This window comes from Manis pentadactyla, chromosome 3 (assembly GCF_030020395.1).
Source record: "Manis pentadactyla isolate mManPen7 chromosome 3, mManPen7.hap1, whole genome shotgun sequence".
NCBI lineage: Eukaryota > Metazoa > Chordata > Mammalia > Pholidota > Manidae > Manis > Manis pentadactyla.
In genome coordinates this window covers 78,728,872-78,755,895 of record NC_080021.1, presented here as the reverse complement: position 1 = coordinate 78,755,895, position 27,024 = coordinate 78,728,872, and the positions used below count along the sequence as shown (strand labels likewise).

Genomic DNA, 27,024 nt, shown 5'->3' with positions numbered 1-27,024 from the left:
TGTCATACTGGCAAAGAGGGGAGAGAGAGCTTATCCAAAAGCTCCAAGTTATCTAAAAAGATACAGTTTAAACTAGACTGTTTCAGGTAAGAACAGGAGGATAGATATTAACAGGGAAGTTAAGTGTTCAATCTTATACATGTCTCAACCCATAGAATTATGAATATATAAAAGATGTTATGTTAGATGCTTTTCACATTTCTTCCAAAGCATCAAGATGTTATAAAAGAACCCCTAATATTTAGGATTTAAAATCACTTCCTACTCAAATTACTCAAAGGGTTCCCACTGGTGGAAATTTAGGCACCAAAAGCAACAGCAAGGAAATTGTTGAGCTGGAACTTTCTAGAGTCTTGGTTCTCAAAGTGTGGTCTGCAGACCAACATCACCAATGACAACTGAGAGCTTATTGGAAACAGACACATAGGTCCTGTGTAGCCTATCTGAATTAGAACCTGCTCTCTAACACAGTTCTTAGGTGATCTGCATGCACATTATAATTCAGAAGCAATGCCTAAAGATTAGGATCCCTCTCTAACCATACCAAGCATGTGACTACCCTCCTCACTTATTAAAAACACCAGTCAAGGGGGACCACCATAACATCCAACTTCCAAGATGTTCAGTGGTTAAAACTAAAACATTCAGAAATGTTTAACATAAGTCAAACAAAATACTTAGGAAGTGCTATTCTCGTATCTATTATTGGCAAAAGTCTCAAACATTTGCTGAGAAAAATATGAGCAGATGCTTACTGTTCCATCACAGTGGCCATCCTTAATCCTCAGATACATCTGTGATCTTTTCACACTTTCAAACATGCAAATCCCAGAGCTGATTTTATGCACTTTCCAGTAGGATTTTTCAGACTGGTTTCCCACTCCAGTGCAGCTCCCATCAGGCTGGAGACACAAGGCCTGGCAAGGGCTTGTAGCAAGTAGGAGGACAGCAGTGTCAAGGAACACACCCTTCAGAGCAACAACAAAACAGAAAGGCAGTAAATAACAAGTTCATGTTTTGCTAGAATAAGTTGGCAGTGGAGTCCATTCTCTTACAGAAGTTGCAGTGACCAGAATCTTACCAGAAGCTTCTTGGTTAAAAATGTACAAAATAAGGAAATAAGTAATTTAACTGCTATGCAAAGTTAAGTAAAGCTAAAAGAGGCACTATGGTTGACTCATAATTTATATCAATCATTAGCTATTGAAAGTATAAAGGTCAGCATCAGATGGTACAGAAATTTAAAAATGATACAAAATACAAACATTTCTCTTAAGAAATTGGTAAGGAATATAAGCAATTTTAATATTAACACAAAGTAGAATAAAATCAGTGTGCTATGAGGGTACTTGAATTATAGAATGCACTCTGGATACTAGTTAAATGTACACATGTGGGATTGAATGAATGAATGAAAAGAGATATTGAACACAAGATATAAGTAAATCCTATGTAACCAACAACTTAAGAAAATGTAAAAAGTTATTGAAAGTCAATTAGAAATACATTAACACTGTAGAGAAATGGATAAAAAACATAAATACACAAGTCACCAAAGGCAAAATACAAATGGTGAATAAACATAAGGAAAGGCAATCCATACTAGTAAAAAAATAAATAAGGCTTAATTAGATGTTTATTCCTCTAGAAAACTGTCTAAAAAAGAGTTCTTTTCAAGGACCATCCTCAATACTGACATCAACAGACGGACACTCCTCCAGTGATTGCCTAAGAGAGTTGGGTAGTAAAGAATTTACCTTTACCCAAGAGGTCTGGCCTTCGCCTTCACCTTCTGAAAGGTAATCTCTAAATCCTTGGAATAAATGTTATCCCAGATAGGTGTGTTTTTGTTTGCCAGAGGGGCCTTCAGCCAGCCAGAGAATAAAAATGTGATTTAGGGTGGGAGATTTGAGTCACAAGAAGTCAATTGACCTTAAAAGCTGGAGACTGAGACTGGTTACCTATACTCCCTACTTGATTACACCCCCATTAAGACTCTGGGCACCAAGGCTCAGGTGAGCTTCCCTGGTTGGCAATATTCCAGCATACTGTCACACATAAATGATGAGAAAGTAATGCTGTCCTGACTCTACGGGAAGAGGACAACTAGAAGTTTCACCCTTTGGTACTTTTCCTGTGTGTCTCTATCCTTTATCTGTGATAAACTATAGCCATAACAGCTTTCAGGAATTCTGAATTGTTCTAGTGAATTATCAAACCTTGATAGTGGTCTCTAGAACCCCAGAACTATGAAGTTTTTATCAGAGGTGATGGTGGTAGTGTGAATATTCACTCTAATTTCACAGTTGGCTTAATTTCCACAGGATCAAAAATTAGTACATTTCTGGAAAGAAATTTGTCAGTGTGTTTTCAGAGTCTTAAAGGTTTCATATTTGATTGTTAAATTCAATTTAAAACTATCTAAAAAGATCAGTTTCATTGCTGCTGGGATCTCTAAGGCCTTTCAAAGTCTGGGTAAATAGAATGGCAATGGGCATCAATGCCACCTAGTGGGAAGATGTCTGATTACTCCATTATAATTAAATTCAATAATTTTCTTCAGTAGAGCAAAAGAAAGCAGATATTTAGCAGTATAAATGATAGTGACTTTCCTCCATTTTACCTTGACAAAAACCACAAATTCTTTTGAAAGGTCTGCATAGCCTGCTGATGACTCATCAGCTATTTTGCCATGACAGTCAAAAATAACTGCATGACCAGGAACCAGCGTTGACTCAAGAAGTGCACAGTGGTTGGGCTGATAAAGCACCCGCAGCTCAGTGGAGGCTCCACCACAGGCCTAAAAGAGAAGGGGCCAGGGAGACAAAACTCTTAATTAGCAATATAAACTAATTCAATTTAAAATGTTTTGATATTATTTATACATACAGATCTACTCCACTCCACAGAATCCTTGTACTATCTACCTCACGCTTTCGTCATTCAACTGTTTGATTCCCCAGCATGATTTCAGTGTCTTTCTCAAAGACTTTCTTCTCTTGATTTCTCAGAACCCAGGTTGAGTGTTGGGTAACAATTAAAAGAACTCCAGGGACAGAATAATTTGATGTGATGTTAGCATTATTTGATCACATTTTCATTTCTTCATTTGTGTCCTCCTAACTCAAGTTTATTTAGGACTAAAAGCTGAAATTAAAAGACATGAATTACTATATTTTGCTTTTAGAAAACTAAATAAATCGAGGTGGTTATGCTACAGGGAAAGATTCCTGGTTCAGGGTACTGTTTGAGGTTTTATCCTGTCTCCCCTGAGTGCCCCAGAGAGTCATTTAGGTCTAAAAAATAAGGATTCAATGGTACCCTTTGAATGGCTTGATTCATGATACCCACAATAAGGTTACTGACCTCAGAAAAGTTCCCTTGAATAAGTAGGCAAGGATACTACTTGCCTTCAAGACAAAGCTATTTGCCTTCAAGAAACCATCTGATGTTGGGTGAGTAAATAAGGAGTTACCAGTATGGACTGAAGCTAAGAGGGTTGTCACCAGATATTCCAGATATTCTGAGACCCCATACCAGGTGAAATCTTTAGTGGAACAAGATGAGTCTCACAAAAACTAAGATGGAATCTCTCACCAACCTAGTAGGATAGGGCTTGGAGATATATTTAATTTGATATTTTAAAAATAAAGTAATGGTACATTTCTTGAAGTTTATTTTGAGAATATTTCATCCCTACTACATTCATACTTATTAAGTACTCACTACGACCAGTACCTGTACTGAGCAGAATGTGCTACATAATACAGCACAGGGTGCCTTACTTAGTCTAGAGCAGGGGGAGAGAGGACTTCACAGAGGAAATTTGACTGATAATTACTCAGCCTGAGTTTCAGTCCTATAAATTACATAAAGTTTTTCCAATAGTTATTATTTCCCTTAAGTTAAATAACATGCTATGAGCCAAAACTCATTATGTAATATTATATAACATCATCTGAGGAAGCTGTAGTACGAGTGGCAGAATCAGACTTGCCTGTGTTCGATTCCTGCTTTTACTTACTATCCATGTAACTCTAGGCAACTCACTTAATCATTCATACTCTTCTGTTAAATTGGGATATTAATGGATTCTCTCATAGGACAGATGTAAATACGAAGTTACAACACACATTAGCACTTAGCACAGGGCATGACAGTTTTCCTATGTGGTCACATTTTTCAAAATAAATAACATACATGTATTTTGAAAAAACAGTTTTATACATTAAAATCTATGTTTCAAACCTTTAGTAAGCAATAAAAAGCATAATTAGGTAAAATTACTGTGTATTTTTTTCCTAATAATATGTTCCCTGAAGGTCCTTTAAGAAGACAGATTGTCTCCTTTTGGAGGCTTATTAAAACGTTGAATGTTGTCAAAGACATGGTCTACTTTTCCTTATCTAAATTCTAATCGCTGAAATTTGGGACCATTTAGGCACCAGAACTTCAGAAATTAATGAGATGAAACCCAATAACAAAAAATTGAAGTCAAAGCCAGAGGAAAATACAATTTGATAATCTTACAAAAGTACCTTATGCAAGATACATTATATATGGAAATGATACTGTTGATATATGGCAAAAAGAAAATGTACTACACACCATTCCAGTGACAGAGTTGTTGTTAAGAGCAAGAGAAAGATGTCTCATTTCATGACTTCGGAAAATGCATATATTTCCTTCATTGAAAACAACATCAAAGAGACCTGGAAAATATTTTTAAATATTGGCAAGTAGTTCATACTTTTATAGCTTTTTTTCTTATTCAATAATACATTGAAATGTCCTAATAGGACTCTTTATGATATCTCTCAATTAAATGTTTCTAATTAGTTAAAAAATAGAATGCTAATACTTTATATACATATTCCTTAGCAATTCGGCAGAATTTCCATGGAAAATCTCTAATGTCTTCCCATACTAATCAGTAACACTCACAAATAACCCATGAAAATAATACACGACAAAACTGATCCCAGGAAAATAAATTATCTTAGTGTAAAAACCCACTTCTATTTTATACATCTCAGAGACTTGAGGAAAATTAAATAATGCAGTAAAAAAGTAAATACATATGGTTTGGGCAATAATGACTGGTTTCTATGATTATGATTATTAAAATGATGTCATCATATTGTTCTTAGTTTTCAATATACTTTCACATAGCTTTTCATCTTAAAATGTAAACTGGAGGACATGAATTTATGTCAAATTTGTGTACAGCTATATAACAGCAATTAGGACAGTGCCGTGAGCATAGTAGGTACTCAAGAAATATTTTTTAGATAAATTAATTAGATCTCCATAGCCTAGAAAATAGGTACTCTACACACACACACACACACACACAATTATCCACATTTAACTGAGTAAGTGAGACTCAGTGAAGTAAGGGACTTTCCCAAGATCCCTAGGAAATAGAACCTAGGACTTCAGATCTTAGCTTAGTACCCTTTGCACTACCCAAAAATCATTCATTTAGTGCTTAAACAATGAACAAATTTTCAGGAGTCCATTCTTGTAACAACAGTAAATGAAGATAATTTTAACTTTTACAACTAGGTGATTATTAAACAATGATAAGTCAAACAAGCTAGATATAAAGGAATGCATATTGTATGTTTCATTTTATATAAAGCACAAAACCAGCACCACTATAGGGTCTTAAGAGTCAAAGTAGTGGTTACATTCAGGGGAGAAGGACTGAAGTGGGCATGAAACTATTTCTGGAGTGCTGGTAATGTTCTATTTCATGATATGGGTTCTAGTTACATACATGCGCTATGTTCAGTTTGTGAACATTTATAATACAATATGTGTAGTTTTTGGCATATGTATAATATTGAAGGGATTCAGAGTATGTCATGTCAAAATATGTCTCTCTACCATAAGGATAATTTTGAGCAGAAGGAAACTAACAAGAGTAGACACAGAATGAACCCTCTACTATCCTCCTATCTGCCTGAGCAAAACATGAATTTCTCTTATGAAGCTATCTCCTGACACCACCTCCTGAGCAGGAAGCAGGTAACAATGTTATCACTGGAAACAACATGGCACTGAGAAATATTCTACACAAACAAATATCACTAATCATAGCACTTTATTAACCAGCAGTTTCCACATATATTTCCCTAAATATTTTTACCCTAGAGGCTCAAAGACTTTCTCCTTTGTCTTGACACTTCTCTAAAAAATTATTTTTCTTTGTTAATATGTCATATAAGCCCCAGGTTTTAACCACCACTTTGAGTTACTCATCACTAAGTTCTCTCCCAAATGTATGTGCAAAGCACATATTAATAAACTGTTTATTTTCCTCTTGTTAATCTGTCTTATGTCAGTCTAATTCACAAGAGCCCAAGCCAGAGGGGTTTATCTAAAAAGGTAAAGACAAAGGTTTTCTGTCCCTCCCCTGCAATATATTTGAATAAAATTATTTTAAAAATAGGTGATTCTTTGTGTTCAAATTTTACTTGCTGTCAACTCAGAAAAGAACTTTATATACACAGGAAGTTATATGTGAAGTTCATAATAACCACAAAGCAAAAACTTAAGAGTTAATACACAAAAGAAAAGGAGAAAGGATACTAAACAGTACACTGAAGAAAACCACCAAACCACAAGATAAGAAAGGAATAGAAGAAAGGAGCAATAGAGAAACTACAAAAACAGCCAGAAAACAATTAATAAAGTGGCAATAAGTACATACCTATCAATAATTACTTTAAATGTAAATGGACTAAATTTTCCAATCAAAAGACAGAGTGGCTGAATAGATATAAAAACAAGAAGCATCTGTATGCTGCCTACAAGAGACTTACTTGAGAAGAAAGGACACAAAACAGACTGAAAGTGAAGGGAAAGGAGAAAGATATCACATGCATGTGGAAATGAAAATAAATCTGGTGTAGCTATACTCACAGGAGACAAATTTTATAACAAAGACTATAATAATAGAAAAAGGCATTAATGATAAAGAAGTTGATCCAACAAGACATAACAGTTATAAATATATATTCACACAACATTGGAGCACTAATGTATATAAAGCAAATATTAATGGACCTAAAGGGAGAAACTGATACCAATACAATAATAATAGGAAACCTCAACATATGATTTACATCAATGGGTAGATCATCCAAACAGAAAACCAGTAAGGAAACACCAGCCTTACATAACACATTAGACTAGATGGACATAATATACAGAAAATATTCCATCTAAAACAACAAAAACACATTCACCTCAAATGTACATTGAACATTCTCTAAGTAGCATCACATGTTAGGCCACAAGACAAATCTCAATAAATTCAAGAAGATAAAGCCACATCAAGCATCTTCTCCAACCACAAAGGCATGAGACTAGAAACCAATTATAAGAAGAAAACTGAAAAAAAAAAAACACAAAAAAATGTGATGATTAAACAACAGGCTACTGAAGAACCAATGGGTGATCAAATAAATCAAAGAAATGAAAAATAACTATGGGTAAATGAAAACAAATACAACACACCAAAATCTTAAGGATGCAGCAAAATTGGTTCTAAGAGGGAAAATCATAGCAATATAGGTCTAAGTCAAGAAACAAGAAATATCTCAAATAAACAATATAACTTTGCCCCTACATGATCTATAAGAGGAAGAACAAATTAAATCCCTAAATCAGTGGAAGGGAGGAAATAATAAAGATGAGAGAAGAAATAAAGTTTTAAAAGATAATAAAAAAGATCAAGGAAACTAAGAGCTAGTTCTTTGAAAATCTAAATGAAATTGACAAACCCTTGGCTAGACTAACCAAGGGAAGAAAGAGTATGGCTCTATTAAACAAAATTAGAAATGAAAGAGAAGTTGAAAGTGATTTACAGAAATAAAAGGATCATAAGACACAACTACAAACAATTATATGTCAAGAAATAGAACAACCTAGAAGAAATGGATAAATTCCTAGAAACATAATCTTCCAAGACTAAATCAGGAAGAAATAGAAAATCTGAACTTATCAGTTACTAGTAAGGAGATTCAATCAGTAATTGAATCACTAATTAAAAAAAAGCTCCCCACAAACAGTATAACCATACAGCTTCATTGCTGAAGTCTACCAACCTTTCAAGGAAGATGAATACCCATCTTTCTCAAATTCTTCCAAACAATTGAATGCTTCCAAACTAATTTTGTGAAGCCAGCATTACCCTGATATCAAAACCCAACATGGACATCACACACACACACAAAAAAAATTGTAGAACAATATTATTGATGATCACTGAAGCAAAAATCCTCAACAAAATATCAGCAAACTGAATTCAACAGTAACTAATTAAATCATACACCATAATCAAGTGGGATATATTCCAGGAATGCAAGGATAGTACATCTACAAATCAAATATCATGATACACCACATTAATAAAATGAAGGATAAAAATCATAACAATCATCTCAACAGATAAAGAAAAAGCATCTGACAAAATTTAACATCCATTTATGATAAAAACTCTCAACAAAATGAGTATAGAGGGAACATACCTAAACACAGTAAAGGCCATATATGACAAGCCCACAGCTAACACCATACTCAATAGTGAAAAGCTGAAAGCTTTTCCACTAAGGTCAGAAACAAGACAAGGACACCCACTCTAACCAGTTTTATTCAACATAGTACTAGAAGTCCTACCCTTAGCAATTAGGCAAGAAAAATAAATAAAAGGTATTCAAATTTGAAAGGAAAAGTAAAACTGTCACTCTTTACAGATGACATACTACACACAAAAAACCCTAACAACTCCACCAAAAATTGTTAGAACTAATAAATGCATTCATTAAGCCACAGAATACAAAATCAACATACAGAAATCTGTGACATTTCTATACACTAATAATTATCAGAAAAATTAATTAAGGAAACAACTCCATTAATAGCTGCATATAAACCATGAAAGACATAGAAATAAATTTAACCAAGGATGGAATTGGATTAAAGATGGTTGCATGAGAGGTGAGACAGAGACCTCCTCCTAAAACCACATATAATACGAAAATATAATTTAATACAACTAGTTCTAAAAGAGCAACAGGAAAGAAGGCTGCACCAGATTGCATATACCTGGAGAAAAGAACAGACCTCACAGAACAGGGTAACATACCAAAACTGTGACCCGGTGGGACCCAAGCCCTTCCCCCACCCCAGCTCACCAGCACAAGGAAGAGAAATAGAGCAGGGAGGGAGTGGAGGCCTGGGACTGGTGAACACCTAGCCCTGGAGATCTGCTCTTGCAGCATGAACGTACATTGCATGGTGCTCTGGTGATTTAGTGTGGTTGGAAAGCTAAGATAGGCGGAATACCTGGAGAGACAGAGATTCTGGCTGCTTGTGGAAAACAGGGATTCATAGCCAACTGATCTGGGTGGGCAGGATGAGAGACTTCCTAAAAGTGAGAGGGGTGCTAAAGGGGCAAAGATTGCACAGAGCTTACTGCTCAGGAGAAAGGACAGGTAGATAAAATTGTCCAGATGCACTCCACCCAGCAGGTTGGAAGCTTAAACGATCTTCAGGTGCTCAATCCCCCTGGTTGGCTATGCAGATCCAAGGTCCCCCACTGTGATATGAAGCCTGCTATGTCTTCCTCCTGGCTAGCCTGCACCTGGCTCAGGCTCGCAAACCTGCGACCCTTGCCATGGCATCAGACCGGTCAGAGGGAAGCCCTGCTTACAGCAGCTACGAACAGAAACCATTAAGGCTTATACCTGTGTGTTCAGCCCACTGGTTCTGGCAGTGGAGACAGGCATAACAGCTGGGAAGCAGGAAATATCTTTTTCCTCCCCACCAAGCACCAACACCGCTCTGCTGCAACCCCAACAATGCCCCAGGGGCTGAGCAGCTGCAGAGAGTAGAGCTTCTGGACACTAGAGGGCACCACAGACAAATTATGAAATGTCAAAGGAAGCTGGTTCAAAACAAAATTATGAATACACCTGAGAAAGATTCAAATGAAATCAACCTCATGAATCTTCCTGAAAAAGATTTCAAAATAAGAATTATTAACATGCTCATGGAGCTAAATAAAAATATTCAGGAACTCAGGAATGAATTTATAATGGAGATCAATCATTGAAGAACACAATGGAGGGTATTAAAAGCAGATTAGATACAGTGGAGGAGATGATAAGTGAAATAGAAATTAGGGAAGAGGAATACAAAGAAGCTGAGGCACAGAGATAAAAAAGGATCTCTAAGAATGAAAGAATACTGAGAGAACTATGCAACCAATACAAACAGAACAATAGTCATATTATAGGGGTGCCAGAAGAAGAAGAAAGAGAAAAAGAGATAGAAAGTGTCTTTGAGAAAGTAAGCTGAAAACTTCCCCAATCTGGGGAAGGAGATAGTCTCTCAGGCCATGGAGGTGCACAGATCTCCCAACACAAGGAACCCAAGGAAGATAACACCAAGACATACAGTAATTAAAATGGCAAAGATCAAGGATAAGGACAGACTATTAAAAGCAGCCAGAGAGAGAAATAAGATCACATACAAAGGAAAACCCATCAGGCTATCATCAGACTTCTCAGCAGAAACTTTACAGGCTAGAAGGGAGTGGAATGATCTATTTAATGCAATGAAGCAGAAGGGCCTCAAACCAAGAATACTTTATCAGGCAAGACTATCATTTAAATTTGAAGGAGGGATTAAACAATTTTCAGATAAGCAAAAGCTGAGAACTTAGCTCCCACAAACCATTTCTACAGTGTATTTTGGAGGGACTGCTATAGATGGAAGTGTTCCTAAGGTTAAATAGCTGTCACCAGTGGTAACAAAAAGGGATAGACAAAGAGTACAGAATATGAAACCTAATATAGAAAGAATAGAGGAGGAAGAAAAGCAGGGAAAAAATTAAAAACCTTTAGATTGTATTTGTAATAGCATATGAAGTGAGTTAAGTTAAACTCTTAGATAGCTAATACCAAACAAGGCAAAGACACCACACACAAAAAAGAAAACTACAGACCAATATCCCTGATGAATATAGATGCAAAAATACTCAACAAAATATTAGCAAACTGAATTCAAAGATACATCAAAAGGACCATACACCATGATCAAGTAGGATTCACCCCAGGGATGCAAGGATGGTACAACATTCAAAAACCATCAACATCATCTAACACATCAACAAAAAGGACAAAAACCACATGATCACTTCCATAGATGCTGAAAAAGCATTCAACAAAATTCAACATCCATTCATGATAAAAACTCTCAACAAAATGGGTGAAGAGGGAATGTCCCTCAACATAATAAAGGCTATATATGACAAATCCACAGCCAACATTATATTTAACAGTGAGAAGCTGAAAGCTTTTCCTCTAAGTTGGGGAACAAGACAAGAATGCCACTCTCCCCGCTTTTATTCAACATAGTACTAGAGGTCCTAGCCATGGCAATCAGACAACACAAAGAAATAAAAGGCATCCAGACCAGTAAGGAAGACTTCAAACTGTCACTGTTTGCAGATGACATGATATTGTACATAAAAAACTCTAAAGAATCCACTCCAAAACTACTAGACTTAATATCTGAATTCAGCAAAGTTGCAGGATACAAAATTAACACACAGAAATCTGTTGCATTCCTATACATTAACAATGAACTAGCAGAAAGAGAAATCAGGAAAACAATTCCATTAAAAAGAATAAAATACCTAGGAATAAACCTAACCAAGGAAGTGAAAGACCTATACCCTGAAAATTACAAGACACTCCTAAGAGGAATTAAAGAGGATACTAATAAATGGAAATTTATCCCATGTCCTTGGGTAGGAAGAATTAATATTGTTAAAATGGCCACACTGCCTAAAGCAATCTACAGATTCAATGCAATCCCTATCAATATACCAACAGCATTCTTCAATGAACTGGAACAAATAGTTCTAAAATTCATATGGAACCACAAAAGACCCCAAATAGCCAAAGAAATCCTGAGAAGGAAGAAATAAAGCAGGGGGGAATCTCGCTTCCCAACTTCAAGCTCTACTACAAAGCCACAGTAATCAACACAATTTGGTACTGGCACAAGAAGAGACCCATAGACCAGTGGAACAGAATAGAGAGCCCAGATATAAACCCAAGCATATATGGTCAATTAATATATGATAAAGGAGCCATGGACATACAATGGAGAAATGACAGACTCTTCAACAGCTGGTGTTGGCAAAACTGGACAGCTACAAGTAAGAGAATGAAACTGGATTACTGTCTAACTCCATACACAAAAGTAAACTCAAAATGGATCAAATACCTGAATGCAAGTCATGAAACCATAAAAATCTCAGAAGAAAATATAGGCAAAACTCTCTTGAATATAAACATGAGCAACTTCTTCATGAACATATCTCCCCGGGCAAGGGAAACAAAGATAAAAATGAACAAGTGGGACTATATCAAGCTATAAAGCTTCTGTAGAACAAAGGACACCATCAGTAGAACAAAAAGGCATCCTACAGTATGGGAGAATATATTCATAAATGACATATCCAATAAGCAGTTGACATCCAAAATATGCAAAGAGTTCACGCACCTCAACAAACAAAAAGCAAATAACCCAATTAAAAAATGGGCAGAGGATCTGAACAGACACTGCTCTAAAGAAGAAATTCACATGGCCAACAGGCACATGAAAAGATGATCCACATCGCTAATCATCAGAGAAATGCAAATTAAAACCACAGTGAGATATCACCTCACACCAGTTAGGATGGCCACCATTCAAAAGACCAACAACCACAAATGTTGACGAGGATGTGGAAAAAGGCGAACCCTCCTACACTGCTGGTGGGAATGTAAATTAGTTCAACCTTTGTGGATAGCAGTATGGAGGTTCCTCAAAAACCTAAAAATAGAAATACCATCTGACCCAGGAATTCCACTCCTAGAAATTTACCCTAAGAATGCAGGAGCCCAGTTTGAAAAAGACATATGCACCCCTATGTTTATCACAGCACTATTTACAATAGTGAAGAAATGGAAGCAACCTACATGTCCATCAGTAGATGAATGGATAAAGAAGATGTTGTACATATACACAATGGAATACTATTCAGCCATAAGAAGAAAACAAATCCTACCATTTGCAACAACATGAATGGAGCTAGAGGATATTATGCTAAGTGAAATAAGCCAGGCAGAGAAAGACAAGTACCAAATGATTTCACTCATCTGTGGAGTATAAGAACATAGAAAAAACTGAAGGAACAAAACAGCAGCAGATTCACAGAACCCAAGAACGGACTAACAGTTACCAAAGGGAAAGGGACTGGGGATGATGAGTGGGAAGGGAGGGGTAAAGGGAAAAAGAGGCATTATGATTAGCACACATAATCTAGGGGAGTGGGCATGGGGAGGGCAGTATAGCACAGAGAAGACAAGTAGTGATTCTTTAGCATCTTACTACGCTGCTGGATAGTGACTGTAATGGGGTATGTTGTGGGGACTTGATAATGGGGGGAATCTATTAACCACAATATTGTTCATGTAAGTGTATATTAATGATATCAAAATAATAACAAATAAATAAATAAATTTATCCAAGGAAGTGAAAGACCTGTACTCTGAAAACTGTAAGATTACTGATGAGAGAATTAAAGGCACAAATAAATGGAAAGATATTCCATGATCATGGATTAGAAGAATGAATATTGTTAGAATGGACATACTATCCAAAACAATCTATAGATTCAATGAAATCTCTATCAAAATTTGAATGGCTTTTTTCATATGACTGGAACAAATAATTCTAAAATGTGTGTGGAACCACAAAATCCCTGAATAACCAAAGCAATCTTGAGAAAGGCTAACAAAGCTGGAGATATACTCCCTGATTTCAAACTATATTGCAAAACCATAGAAGTCAAAGCAGCACAGCATTGTCATAAAAACAGATGCTCAGATCAATTAAACAGAATTGAGAGCCCAGAATTAACTCCATTCATATATAGGCAAATAATTCACAACAGAGGAGCCAAGAATATACAATGGGGTAAGGACTGTGTTGCAAAAACTGAACAGTCACTTGCAAAGTAATGAAACTAGACCACTATGTTATACCATACACAAAAATTAACTCAAAATGGATTAAAGATTTGAATGTTAGATGTAAAACTATAAAATTCCTATAAGAAAACATAGGCACTAAGCATCTTGACATAAGTCTTAGTGATTTTTTTATAGATCTAACTCCAGAGGCAAGGGAAACAAAAGCAATAATAAACAAATGAGATACCATCAAACCAAAAAGCTTCTGCATAGTAAAAGAAACCATCATCAAAACAAAAGGCCAACACATGAAATAGTAGATTTTTGCGTATTATATATCTGACAAGGGATTAATAGCCAAAATATATAAAGAATTCATACAGATCAACAACACAAAAACAAACAACTGGATTTTAAAATGGACAAAGGATCTGAATAGTTACTTTTTCCAAAGAAGACATATAGATGGCCAACAGGCACATAACAGGAGGTTCAACATCACTAACTACTAGGCAAATGGAAATCAAAACCCCAATGAGATATTACCCTACACCAGTTAGAATGGCTATTATGAAAAAGACAAGAAATAACAAGTGTTGGAGATGATGTGGAGAAAAGGGAACTCTGGTGGGAATGTAAATTTTGCAGCCACTGTGGAAAACAATATGGAGATTCCTCTAAAATCTAAGAAAAGTACTACTGTTTGATATAGCTCTTCCACTTCTGGTTATTTATACGAACAATATGAATATACTCATTCCAGAATATATGTATAAGTCCCTATGTTCACAGCAGCATTACTTACAATAGCCAAAAAATGGAAACCTAAATGTCCACTGATGGATGAATGGATAAAGAATGTGACAACACGGATTGACCTAGAAGATATATTAAGTGAAATAATTCAGATAAAGACAAATGCTATATCATTGCACTCTTATGTGGAATGTAAGAAAATAAACAAATGAGCAAACAAAACAAAAACAAACTCACAGATACAGAGAACAAATTGGCAGTTACCAGAGGAGAAGGGAATGGAGGGGACAGCAAAAGGGTTGAAAGTGCTCAATTGTGTGGTAATAAATGGTAACTAGACTTTAGTGATGTTCACTTTGTAGTGCACTGAATACCTGCCATTTATTAAATAGTATATAGTAAATTTACCTCAATTAAAAAAAATACATATATGTGTGTGTGTGTACACATATACATATATATATATATGCATGTGTATACACATATATATGTGTGTATACACAGGAAAGGATTACTTGCTCCTATAACAGATGTAATGAGATTCATTTCATAATATTTTAACTTCAATTTTGGCTGTTCAGAGACCTAAATTGTTTGTTGATATCCTTCTATATTTATAACAACTGCTTCCAAAATAGATGGGTGAGGTTGTTGTGTTATTAAAAGGCATAATATACATGCACACATACATAATATACATAGGACCTGGCAATCAAAAGTAGCTATTACTATTATTAAAACAGAATTCTACCCATGTAAGTTTTTAACTGAAGCTTATTTTCATGCATATAAATATATATACATAATATAAATATCTTTATAAAATAATATTATAATGTACATTATATAATGTCTATAAAATTATTTCATCATAACAAAGTTAGATTTTCTTAAATGAATCACTCTTTCCTTTCTCACCATTGTCAACATAGCTCACTTTGTGCTAACTCAAAACTCTGAGCTTAGTCAATACATACCAAATGAAGGGGGATTATGGTAGTTACTGGGTTATTTAAATTCCCCAAATCCCATTTTTAACATGGAATTATTCATGTATTTTCTGTAATTATTCATCTTATTGTATGTGTATATTCATCTAGAGTTAACAAATCCAATTAGTGGATTCTATCTTTATATATAAGCAAATGCTTTTAGTTAAGAACAAGGTCTGATATAGAGGTTAACTAGTACTCTAAATTTTAAAAGGATTTCTGTATATTTACTTACTTATTAAGTCAACTTTATTACAGTATAATTTACATATAATGCACACATTTTAAGTGTACACTCTATCAGTTTTTAGACTTCTAATTGTGATAAGAAATACATAAATTTTACCATCTTAACCATTTCTAAGTGTACAGTTCAAAAGCAACTAAGGAGTAAGTTCACAGGAAATAACAGTTCAGTTCAATATTCACATTGTTGTGCACAATCTCTTTTGAATAACAGTAAACCCCTCTCATTCAGCCTTCTTTATAGGACTTTAACAAGAAAACTATTATATTACCCTTTATACTTTTTGTAACACTTGGATTAACAATATATTGGTAATGAGGACTCACAGATTACAATAACTAAAGCAAATTTGTTTTTCTCCATCACCATCCCTCTAAACTCAATGGAAACAGTCCTTTCCCTTCCCCAAGATGAAACTGGATTGGGCTTCACAGTATATTTGCATCACTTCTATTAAAGAGAAAGTTCTCTGGTCATTTTAAGGCCATGAACACAGAATAACTTAATAAATTGTCTGTGACCAAGAAACTGATAGGTAGGGCAAGTCACAATAAAAAGAAATTCCTTTGATTCTGAGTATGACAGTTTACCAAACAATCTACTAAAAATATATAGCAATGAAGATAAATATAAAGAAATGAGCAATAAGAGAAAGTGGCTCTCCTGTCACTGGCCTCTGAAGATAGTTCTCCTCTGAGGGAGAAGGAACTAAAGAGTTTATTCATTTTTATTACTCCATAGAATTTCATGGTATAAACATAACATTGCTTAATCTTTTTTGAAGAAGAAACACTGTATTATTTCAAATATTTTGCTACATTTCACAATGTAGCAAAAAACATATTTATGCATAGCTCTTGTGAGCGCATGCAGGAGTTTCCCTAGTTTATCACAGAGTAAAATTCCTGTGTCCTAGGGGATAAGGATCTTCAACATTAAAAGATATTGTCAAATTGCTTTTTAGGAGTTTGTCTTGTTCTTATCCTTATAAAAATATTTAAATGTTTGCTAATCAGATGGGTATGAAATTGTATTTCAATGTCACTTTAATCTGCATTTCATTGATATAAGTGAAGTTGGACATCTTTTGCATGTTTTATTGTCCATTCGATTTTCTTCTTGAATTATCTGCTCATATATTTTCCCATATTATTAGGATATTGAAATTTTTCAAAAAGATTTACAGGATGTATTTTATATTTTGCATACAATTTTTCTGTTGGTTATGTACATTGTAAATATCTCCTAATCTCTAGCTTGATTTTTCAGTTTACTAGATGTGTATGTGTGTTATGCATGCATGTGCATTTAATACCAATCCTTCCCCTTATGATTTGAGTTTTGGTTCTAGTCTAAAAAATTAACCTCCAGATAATGCCACAAAAAATATTTTCATATATATATATATATATTTCTCACTTTTCACAGGCTCCCTGGGAAGTTTAGCTTAGTATTAATAATCCTTAAATTGAGAAATACCAAATTAGTATATTCACCACTCCTCTCCCTTGATATCAGCTTATGTATATAATTTACTGTTAAATATAAACAACTGGATATCTCACAGACACTTCAAACTCAATATGGACAAAGTAGAGCTCATAATTGTCCATATATTCCTAGTTTCCAAATCTAGTCCTCCTAAATTTTTCTGCATATCCTATCTCAGTTAGTGACACCATTAATAACTTAATCAACCAACCCATAAATTTGAAGGTAACTCTTTCCCTTAATACTTCTTTACCAATAAATCACCAAGCCCTGCCAATTTTATTTCCTAGAAATTCTTCAACTCATTCTCTTTTCTCTATCAATACTCATACTGAAGTACTTTACGTCCTTGTCATCTTCTGCTTAACATATTATGAGAGCCTCTTAACTGATTTCTCTTTCTCTCATCTTCCCACACATCCTTCAAATTTGGTCTTCACTTAGCTGCCAAAGTATTTTGACTCTACTTCAAATCCATTAATACCTATCTTCCACCCACTGAAAGGGATAAAAGAAGTTGCCTTCAGCCCATCTTGCCCAGGCCCTTTTGTAGCGGCAACAGAGTAGACATGGAAAAGTTAAGGTTTAACTTAAAAAGTGCAGCTTACAGCTTTTAGTAACTAGGAGACTACTTGTAACTCAATATGATATGGTTGTAATGGTGGGGTAAGGTGTTTAAAACATGCTTTAAATGGCCTGTAGAATAAAACATCAGATTGAACACTGTTGCAACTACATGCAGTACAACACTTGACATTAATGTTGGCTACATTGCTAGATTCTTAGTTGAGAAGTTCAGTAGTTCACAATATAAAATAGCCCTGATTTGCTGAAGATGAGTAAAGGTGTTAGTCTTCCCACTATATAGCAACTCACACAGAATTATAGGATATCATAGAGAAAAGTGAGAGCCATACCTATACAATGAGGGTGTGCTCCCAAGTAATGGAGGCCTTCTTCCTCTTTTATATCTCCTTTACTCAGTCTTCCAAAATTCAGAGACTGGAGTTCACTGTAAAAAGGCCTGAATAAGACAACATCCAATCTATAGCACATTCTTTTCCAATGTAGTACTTCAAAGTACTCTCATGAAATAGAGGGGCAAGGCCAATGGTTCCTTGATTTCAGAAGTGTAACTAGGATGTGGTAAAAATATGGATGTGGCTACTGCTATGTACTCTAAATAGTGAACTTTTTTCAGATATTTTATGAGGAGGTAACAGAGAACCAGAAAAAATTACTGCAGTAATAACCATCATATATTCACTGGAAATAGGGCTTAAAATCGAGTAGATCAACTACCAACAATGATCTAAGAGAGGAATTCTATTAATACCCAAGCAGAGAGGTAAGAAGATCAAATACAATCCAAAAAGGTGACAATTCCTGGGAATGGCTATACTTTTTATTATTCAAAAGGAAGTAGAGAATAAATAGCTCAAGAAAAAAATTTTAAGTGGCAGCACAGGGAAAAGGAACATTCTCTTTGGCATACCATGTAAATTCTTAAATAAAGAAACAAAAAAATTCAGGAAATTTTATATTGAAAGTCTTAAAGATTACAGAAGCTAGATTTAATATTAAACAATTCTCCTTAAATTCCCACTTCCCACTTAATTGAAACTTAAACTTTAAATTATCAAGGATGCATGAGAGGTACAGTGGTCATATAATTGGTTGTCCAACAAGGACACTTTTGAAGTAAAAAGGGGTGTCAACCAGGTGGAAACCTGAGATATAAACAAAAGGAGGAACTCCAGGTTGTATGGTCCCTTTAACTTAAGTTATGCTTTATATAAGAAAAAGATCTTAGTCTTAAATTTTAAAATTGGAGAGTGTGTATTTATATGTTTCAGGTTTATATAAAAGTTTAATGTATTTTCATTATTATTTATACCTTAATGACAAAAGTGTAATGAGTCTAAGACATTCATGCACCACTGATGACAGTGTAAACGGATGTAGCTCTTCTGAAAAGAGATGGGGCAACATGTATGAAGGGCCTTAAAATCCCCTTTATATTTGAACCAATAACAACACTGGAAAATTCACAAATATGTGCAAAATAAACAACAGACTCCTTAAAAAACAATGGGTGAAAGAAGAACTCAAAAGAGATTCAAAATATATTTTGAAACAAATGAAAATGGAATCGTAACATATCAAAACATACGGAACACAGCAAAAGCCATTCTGAGAAGTTTGTAATGATAAATGCATACATTAAGAGAAAATTAAGATCTCAAATAAACAACCTAACTTTATACATCAAAAAACTAGAAAAAAAAAACTAAGCCCAAAGTAGAAAAGAATTACTACTTTTCAGAAGTAAGGAGATAATATAAAGGTTCAGAGCAGAAATAAATGAAATAAGGAATTAAAAAAATAGAAAAGATCAACAAAATGAAGAGTTGGTTTTCTGCAAAAAAAATTAATGAATCTTTGGCTAGGCTAACCAGGGAAAAATGAGAGGACTCAAATAAATAAATATAAATGAAAGAGGAGACATTACAACTGAAACCACAGAAATACAAAGAATCATGATACTACTAGGAACAATAATATACCAACAACTTAGAAAACCTAGAAGAAATGGATAAAGTCCTAGAAACATATACTCTACCATGACTGAATCATAAAGAAATAAAAAATGTGAACAATCAATGACAAGAATTGGATCAGTAATCATGAACCTCCCAACAAAGAAAATTCCAGGACCAGATGGCTCCACAGTAGAATCTACCAAACATTTAAAGAAGAATTAATACCAACTGAATCCTTCTCAAATGCTTCCCAAAAAACTGAAGAGCAGGGAAACCTCCCAAACTCATTTTACTAGGCCATCATTATCCTAATACCAAAGTGAGATAAGTAAAACTACATGCCAGTATTCCTGATAAATATAGATGCAAAAAATTCTCAACAAAATATTAGGAAACTAAATATTCAAAAGCACATTAAAGTGTCATACACCATGAAGAAGGATTTATCCCTGGGATGCAATGATCGTTCAAAATTCAAATTAATAAATATAATAAACCACATTAACAGAATTAAATAAAAAATATATGGTTATTTCAATAAATGCAGAAAAATCATTTGACAAAATTCAACAACCTTTCGTGAAAAAAAAAAGACCTCTAAAAAAAGTGGATATAGAAGGAACATACCTCAACAGAATAAAGGCCATATATGACAAGCCCACAGCTTATATGAGACTCAATGGTGAAAGACTGAAAGCTTTTCCTCTAAGATCAGGAAGAAAACAATCACCACTATCACCATTCCTATTCAATATAATACTGGAAGTCCCAGTCTGAGCAATTAGGACAGAAAAGGAAATAGATGTATCCAAATTGGAAAGGAAAATTGGTACTGTTTGCAGATGATATGATCACACATATATATGTAAAATCCTGAAGTCTCCACCAAAAATTGTTAGAATAAATGATTTCAGTAAAGTAGCAGGATACAAAATCAACATATAAAAAATCAGATGAGTCTCTATATACTAACAGTGAACTACCTGAAAAATATATAAAACAACCCCATACAACAGATCAAAACATTAAAATACTTATGAATAAATTTATTCATTCACCAAAAACTACAAGACAGTGATGAAAGAAACTGAAAAAGACACAAATAAATGGAAAGATATCTCATGTTCATGGATTAAAGAAAAAATATTGTTAAAATGTTCATACTACCCAAAGCCATCTATAGATTCAACACATCCCCTATTAAAATTTCAATGCCATTTTTCAAAGAAATAGAAAAAACAATCATAAAATTTACAGGGAACCACAAAAGCTCCCAAATAACAAAAGAAATTTCGCATCACACTTCCTGACTTTAAACTATACTACAAAGGTATAATCAAAACAGTATGATACTGGCATTAAAACAGACACATAAACCAATAGAAAAGAATAAACAGCCCAGAAATAAACCCACACATACATGGTCAACTAACATTTGACAAGGGAGTGAAGAATACTCAATGGAGAAAGGATAATCTCTTCAATAAATGGCACTGGAAAACTAGATACCCACATGTAAAAGAATGAAATTGGACCCCTACCTTACATGACCTACAAAAACTAAGTTGAAATGAATTTGTGACTTAAGTGTAAGACTTGAAACCAGAAATCTCCCTGAAGAACACTAGGGAACTATCTCCTTTCCACTGGTCTTGGCAATGATCTTTTGGATATGACACCAAAGTACAAGCACAAAGCACAAACAACAAAATCAAATATCAACAAGTGGGACCATATCAAATTTAAAAACTTCTGTACAGCAAAAGAAACAAGTGAAAAGGCAACTACTGAACTGGAAAAAATATTTGCAAACCATTATCTTATGATGGATTTATTGCCAAAATATGCAAGGAACTCATGCAATTCAATAGCAAACAAACAATCCGATTAAAAAATGGAAGTACATTTGAATATTTTCAAAGACATAAAATGGCCAAGAAGTTCATGAAAAGGTTCTCAACATCATTAATCATCAGGAAAATGCAAATTAAAACCACAATGACTTAGAATGGCTATTATCAAAAAGAGATAACCAATGCCACAAGGATATGAAGGAAAAGGAGTCCTGGAGCACTGTTGGTGGGAAGGTAAAGTGATATGGCCTCTTCAGCAAACACTATGGAAGTTTCTCAAAATTAGTAATAGGGTTATTCCTTTCTGGGGGTTAGGTCATAAGAGTTCTTTATATATTTTGGATGTTACCCCTTATTGAATAAATCATTTATGAATATATTCTCCCAGGCAACTGTAAGCTGCCTTTTTGTTTTGCTGATGGTGTCCTTTGCTGTACAGAAGTTTTTTAGCTTGATTAGCCCACCCATCCCATCTACCCACTTGTCCATATTTGCTTTTGTTTCCCTTGCCCAAGAAAACATGTCCAGAAAAAAATTGCTCATGTTTATGTTCAAGAGATTTTTGCCTTCTAAGAGTCTTATGGTTTCACATCTAATATTTAGGTCTTTAATCCATTTCAAGTTTACTTTTGAGTATGGAGTTAGGCAGTAATCCAGTTTCATTCTCTTGTATGTAGCTGTCCAGTTCTCAGCACCATTTATTGAAGAGACTGTCTTTTCCCCATTGTATATTCATGGCTCCTCTATTATGTATTAATTGACCATAGATGTGTGGGTTTAATTCTGTTCCATTGATCTATGGATCTTTTCTTGTACCAGTACCATAATGTTTTGATTAACTTTAGCTCTTTAGTATAGCCTTAAGTCAGGGAGTTTAATACCCCCAGATTCTCAAGATTGCTTTGGCTTTTTGGGGTTTTGGTTCATATGAATTTTAGGATTATTTGCTCTAGTTCATCAGAATATAAACTCTAAACAGAAACAGATTACATTGTTTTGATTGCCATTGATATTTTGATAGGGATTGCATTGCATATGATTTCACTTACACATGGAATCAAAAAACAAAGCAAAGTGAACAAAACAGCAGTAGACTCAGAGACACTGAGTAGTGACTGGTGGTTACCATGCAGGATGAGTTGGAGTGGGTAGTTGGGGAGGGTAATGGAGATAAAGGGACACAAAAATTCTCAATCATAAATTGGTCACAGGGATGGTAGTACAGCATGGAGAATATAGTCAATGGTTCTGTAACATCATTCGGTGTTGATGGTAACTACACTAGTTGGGGAGAGGATTTAATACTGTAACTGTTGAATCACTGTTGTATACTTGAAACCAATGTAATATTGTATATCAACTATAACTCAATAAAAAATCTTTAAAAAGAAATAAACAATAGAACTACCATATTTTCCATCAATCCCATTTCTGGGTATATATCAAAAGTAAATGAAATACTTATCTTGAAGACATATCTGTACTCTCATGTTCATTGCAGCATTATTCACAATAGCCAGAAAATGGAAACAATGTAAGTGTCCATCATCAAATGAATGGATAAAGAAATATGATAGATATGTAGCTGTAAATACATATAGCTATATAGATGTATATGCAGATATTGATGTAGATGAATATTCAGCAAAAAAAAAGAAGGAAATCCTGCCATTTGTGACAACATAGATGGACCTTGAGGACAGTATGCTAAGTGAAGTAAGTCAGACAGAAAATCAAATACTGTATAATCTCTCTTAAATGTGGAATCCAAAACCAAAAAACTGAACTCACAAGAACACAGAATAGAATGGTGGTTTCTAACGCTGAGCAAAGGTGGAAATGAGATGCTGGTCAAAATATACAAACTCCCAATTATAAGATGAATAGGTTCTGAGATCTAATATATGGCACAGTAACTAATATTAACAATACTGTATTTTATACTTGAAAGTTTCTGATAGTATATCTTAAATGTTCTCATAACCAAAAAAATTGTAATTATATGAAGTGTTGTATATGTTCACTAACCTGATTGTGGTAGTTATTTTGCAGTATATACATTTATCAAATCATCACATTGTAGATCTAAGCTTACACAATATTATATGTCAATTATATCTCCATAAATCTGAGAGGTAAGAATAAGTAAATTCAAAAGTTGAAAAGACTCCTTCCCTACTCCCAAAACAGAACAATCTTATCAGAATATAAACTCTAAACAGAAACAGATTACATCTGTTTTGATTGCTATGTATTTCTAGCATCTAGATGAGTATCTGGTACACATAAGTACTTGAATATATGTGTATTTAATCAACCTCCCCTGTGAATATGATTTAGAATTTCTAGAATGTAATTTTAACAAAATTTCCTTCAGAATTTCTTTTGGGATGATGAAACAATTTAAAGTCAATTCGAAAGAAAAACCATAAATATTACCTCTCCAATATATGTTTTGTGCTATAGTTTGAGTATTAAAATCATAAGTCTTTGTCTGAAATTTCAAAGCCCCTATCACCCTCAGCTCAGATGCAGCTGCTAGGAGCTACTCAGAAGGGACAGGAAAATGATCTGCTCTCTCCCTTCTGGTTTCCCTTTCACCAAAACCGCAGGTTGGTCACTGCCATTTCTCCATCCAACAGCACAAAAGTCAAAATAGTGACTCATGAGTGTGTCACACTAGATTAGTGTTCTTAAAATACCATCAACAACCTCCTGATATTGGGGAATCTTATCCTAGCAAGGCCTTTTTGCATTTGGGTGGCAAGATGGCATCTACTTACATGTTCTATCTGTGCCTGCTCTGAAATCACTGGAAACACAGGAATCCATGCCACAGATTCAAGAGAAATTAGGGGCTCAAGTCAATCTCGAAATATTCCTGCTTTGCTATGTGTTCCTATAGTCCTTCCCTATGATTTAGCAGCTCTAAGTCCACTCTCTTCTCATGCCACTCAACAAATATCTCCTGGAAGAAGACACCAGTTTATCACACCAACAGGCAGTCCAGGAACAGCACAAAGCTGCTAAGTCAGCTAGCCATACTTTCCTGAATTCATTCAGTGAGGACACAGCTAGATGGAATTCCATATGAAGTCTGGAGACATGTGGAATTTAAACAGTTTATTAGACACAGCACAGTAGGCATCAGGAACTACCAGTTGTTACTGGTTCTCCTGACCTTCAAGTCTCATGGGGACAATAAAGTGGTACTAAGTAAATGTTGCACACCCAATGGCTCTGCGTCATGGCTGGGGAACTTTCAGTTCTGGAAAACCCTGTTTTATTAGAGGCTGTTGGAAATCTTTGCCCTCAAGGAGATATTATCTTTATTATCTTAATCAGAGAGCAAATGTACTCTGAGGAGAGGACAGAGAATTTACTATCCCTGAAGGTCTTCAGGGAGGTACACAGTTTTTATCTTGCAATATCTCCTACAGACCTTCTTAAAGTGGCTATAGACAGCTTAAGGAGACCCAGATTATGTAGAAATGCAAGAGATGCAGGGAGAGCCCTCTTCCAACATGCTTTCTTCATGTATGTCTCCAGACTTAATGTGATCTGCCATACCTTCACTCCAGTAGGAAAAAGGGAAAGGACATAGTGCTAAAACAAGTATCAGAGCTCTACTCTCCCTATAACGTACTCCAGACCTATCCCTTTATATAAAACTAGTGCAAGTCATGATGTAAACTGTGAATACCTGGCAGGAAGGTTTACTACGTTACATCTTCCTGATATACGTGATTGTTTATCTGTCTTTAATAAGCCACAATCAACATGATTGCTAAGTGAAATAAAGACTTAGTGAAAATTTGGGAGTTGCCCCTTCCTCAAAATACTTTATTGCATTTTTGTTAGAAAACTGTTAATAAATATATAAATCCATAACAATTACAAATGTGAACTGTATCCCTACTGTTGTACAGTACAAAATGGCTCATTACATCTTTTTAAAAAGATATGGTAAAATAATATAAAATTCACCAGTTAATCATTTTAAAGTGTACAATTCAGTGGCATGTAGTGCATTCACAACGTTGTGTAACCTTCATCACTATGTAGTTCCAGAACATTTTAATCATTCCCAAAGAACCTTGTATGCATTAGGCAGTCAGTCTCTATCCCCTTTACCCCTACCCACTAGCAACCACTGACTTACTTTCAATCTCTGTGAATTTACCTATTCTGGATATTTCATATAAATGAAATCAGACAATATGTGGTCTTTTGTAACTGGCTTCTTTCACTTACCACAGTGTTTTTACATCTATCCATGTTGTAGCATGTATTAATACTTCATTCCTTTTGACGAATGAATAATATTCCATTGTACAGATATATCATATTTGTTTATCCATTCAGTACCTGATAGACATTCAGAGTATTTCCATTTTTTGGCTATTGTGAATAATGCAATAGACATTTGTACACGTTTTTATTTTCAGTTTTCTTGGGTATATACATAGGAGTGGATTTTCTAGGTGACATGGTAATTCTATGTTTAATTTATTGATGAATTGACAGATATTTTTACAAAGTAGTTGAATCATTTTATATTCCCACCAGGAATATAAGGTTCTAATTTTTCCACATCCTCACCAACACTTGTTATTTTCTGTTATTTTTGTTATAGCCAATATGGTGGGTATGAAGTGGTATCTCATTGTGATTTTGATTTGCATTTTCCTAATACTAATGACACTATTTTCGTGTATTTTTGGCCATTTGCATATCTTCTTCATATAAATGTCTACTCAAGTGCTTTGCCCATTTTTTTTATTATGGTATAGTTCATATACAATCTTAGGTTGATTTCAAGTATAAAACACACTGGTTCAAGTTTCCCATATAGTTAAATCTTCACCCCCCACCACGCCCAGAGAGGTTACTGTCAACATAGGAAGGTAGTACAGATTCATTGGCTATATTCTATACTACCATCCCTGTGAGCAACTTATATTGTGACTGAGAATTTTTGTGCCCTTTTATCCCCCTTCACTCTCCCTGCCAGCTCACCCCAACCCCTCCCCCATGGTAACCATCAGTCGCTTCTCAGTGTCTATGAATCTACTGCTGTTTCACTCATTTTGTTTTGTT

The 27,024-nt window shown here is 34.6% G+C and overlaps 1 protein-coding gene across 1 annotated transcript in view; it reads right to left on the bottom strand.

Annotated features, from left to right (window-relative positions):
* Window positions 1-27,024, bottom strand: part of LOC118908913 (lipoxygenase homology domain-containing protein 1) — a 378,634-nt gene that overhangs the window by 166,867 nt on the left and 184,743 nt on the right. Inside the window, exons 13-15 of the mRNA XM_036878936.2 lie at window positions 4,609-4,712; window positions 2,624-2,800; window positions 756-968 (exon numbers count right to left, since the gene is read on the bottom strand). Coding sequence (XP_036734831.2) covers window positions 756-968; window positions 2,624-2,800; window positions 4,609-4,712 — 494 coding nt within the window. The remainder of the gene's footprint in view (window positions 1-755; window positions 969-2,623; window positions 2,801-4,608; window positions 4,713-27,024) is intronic.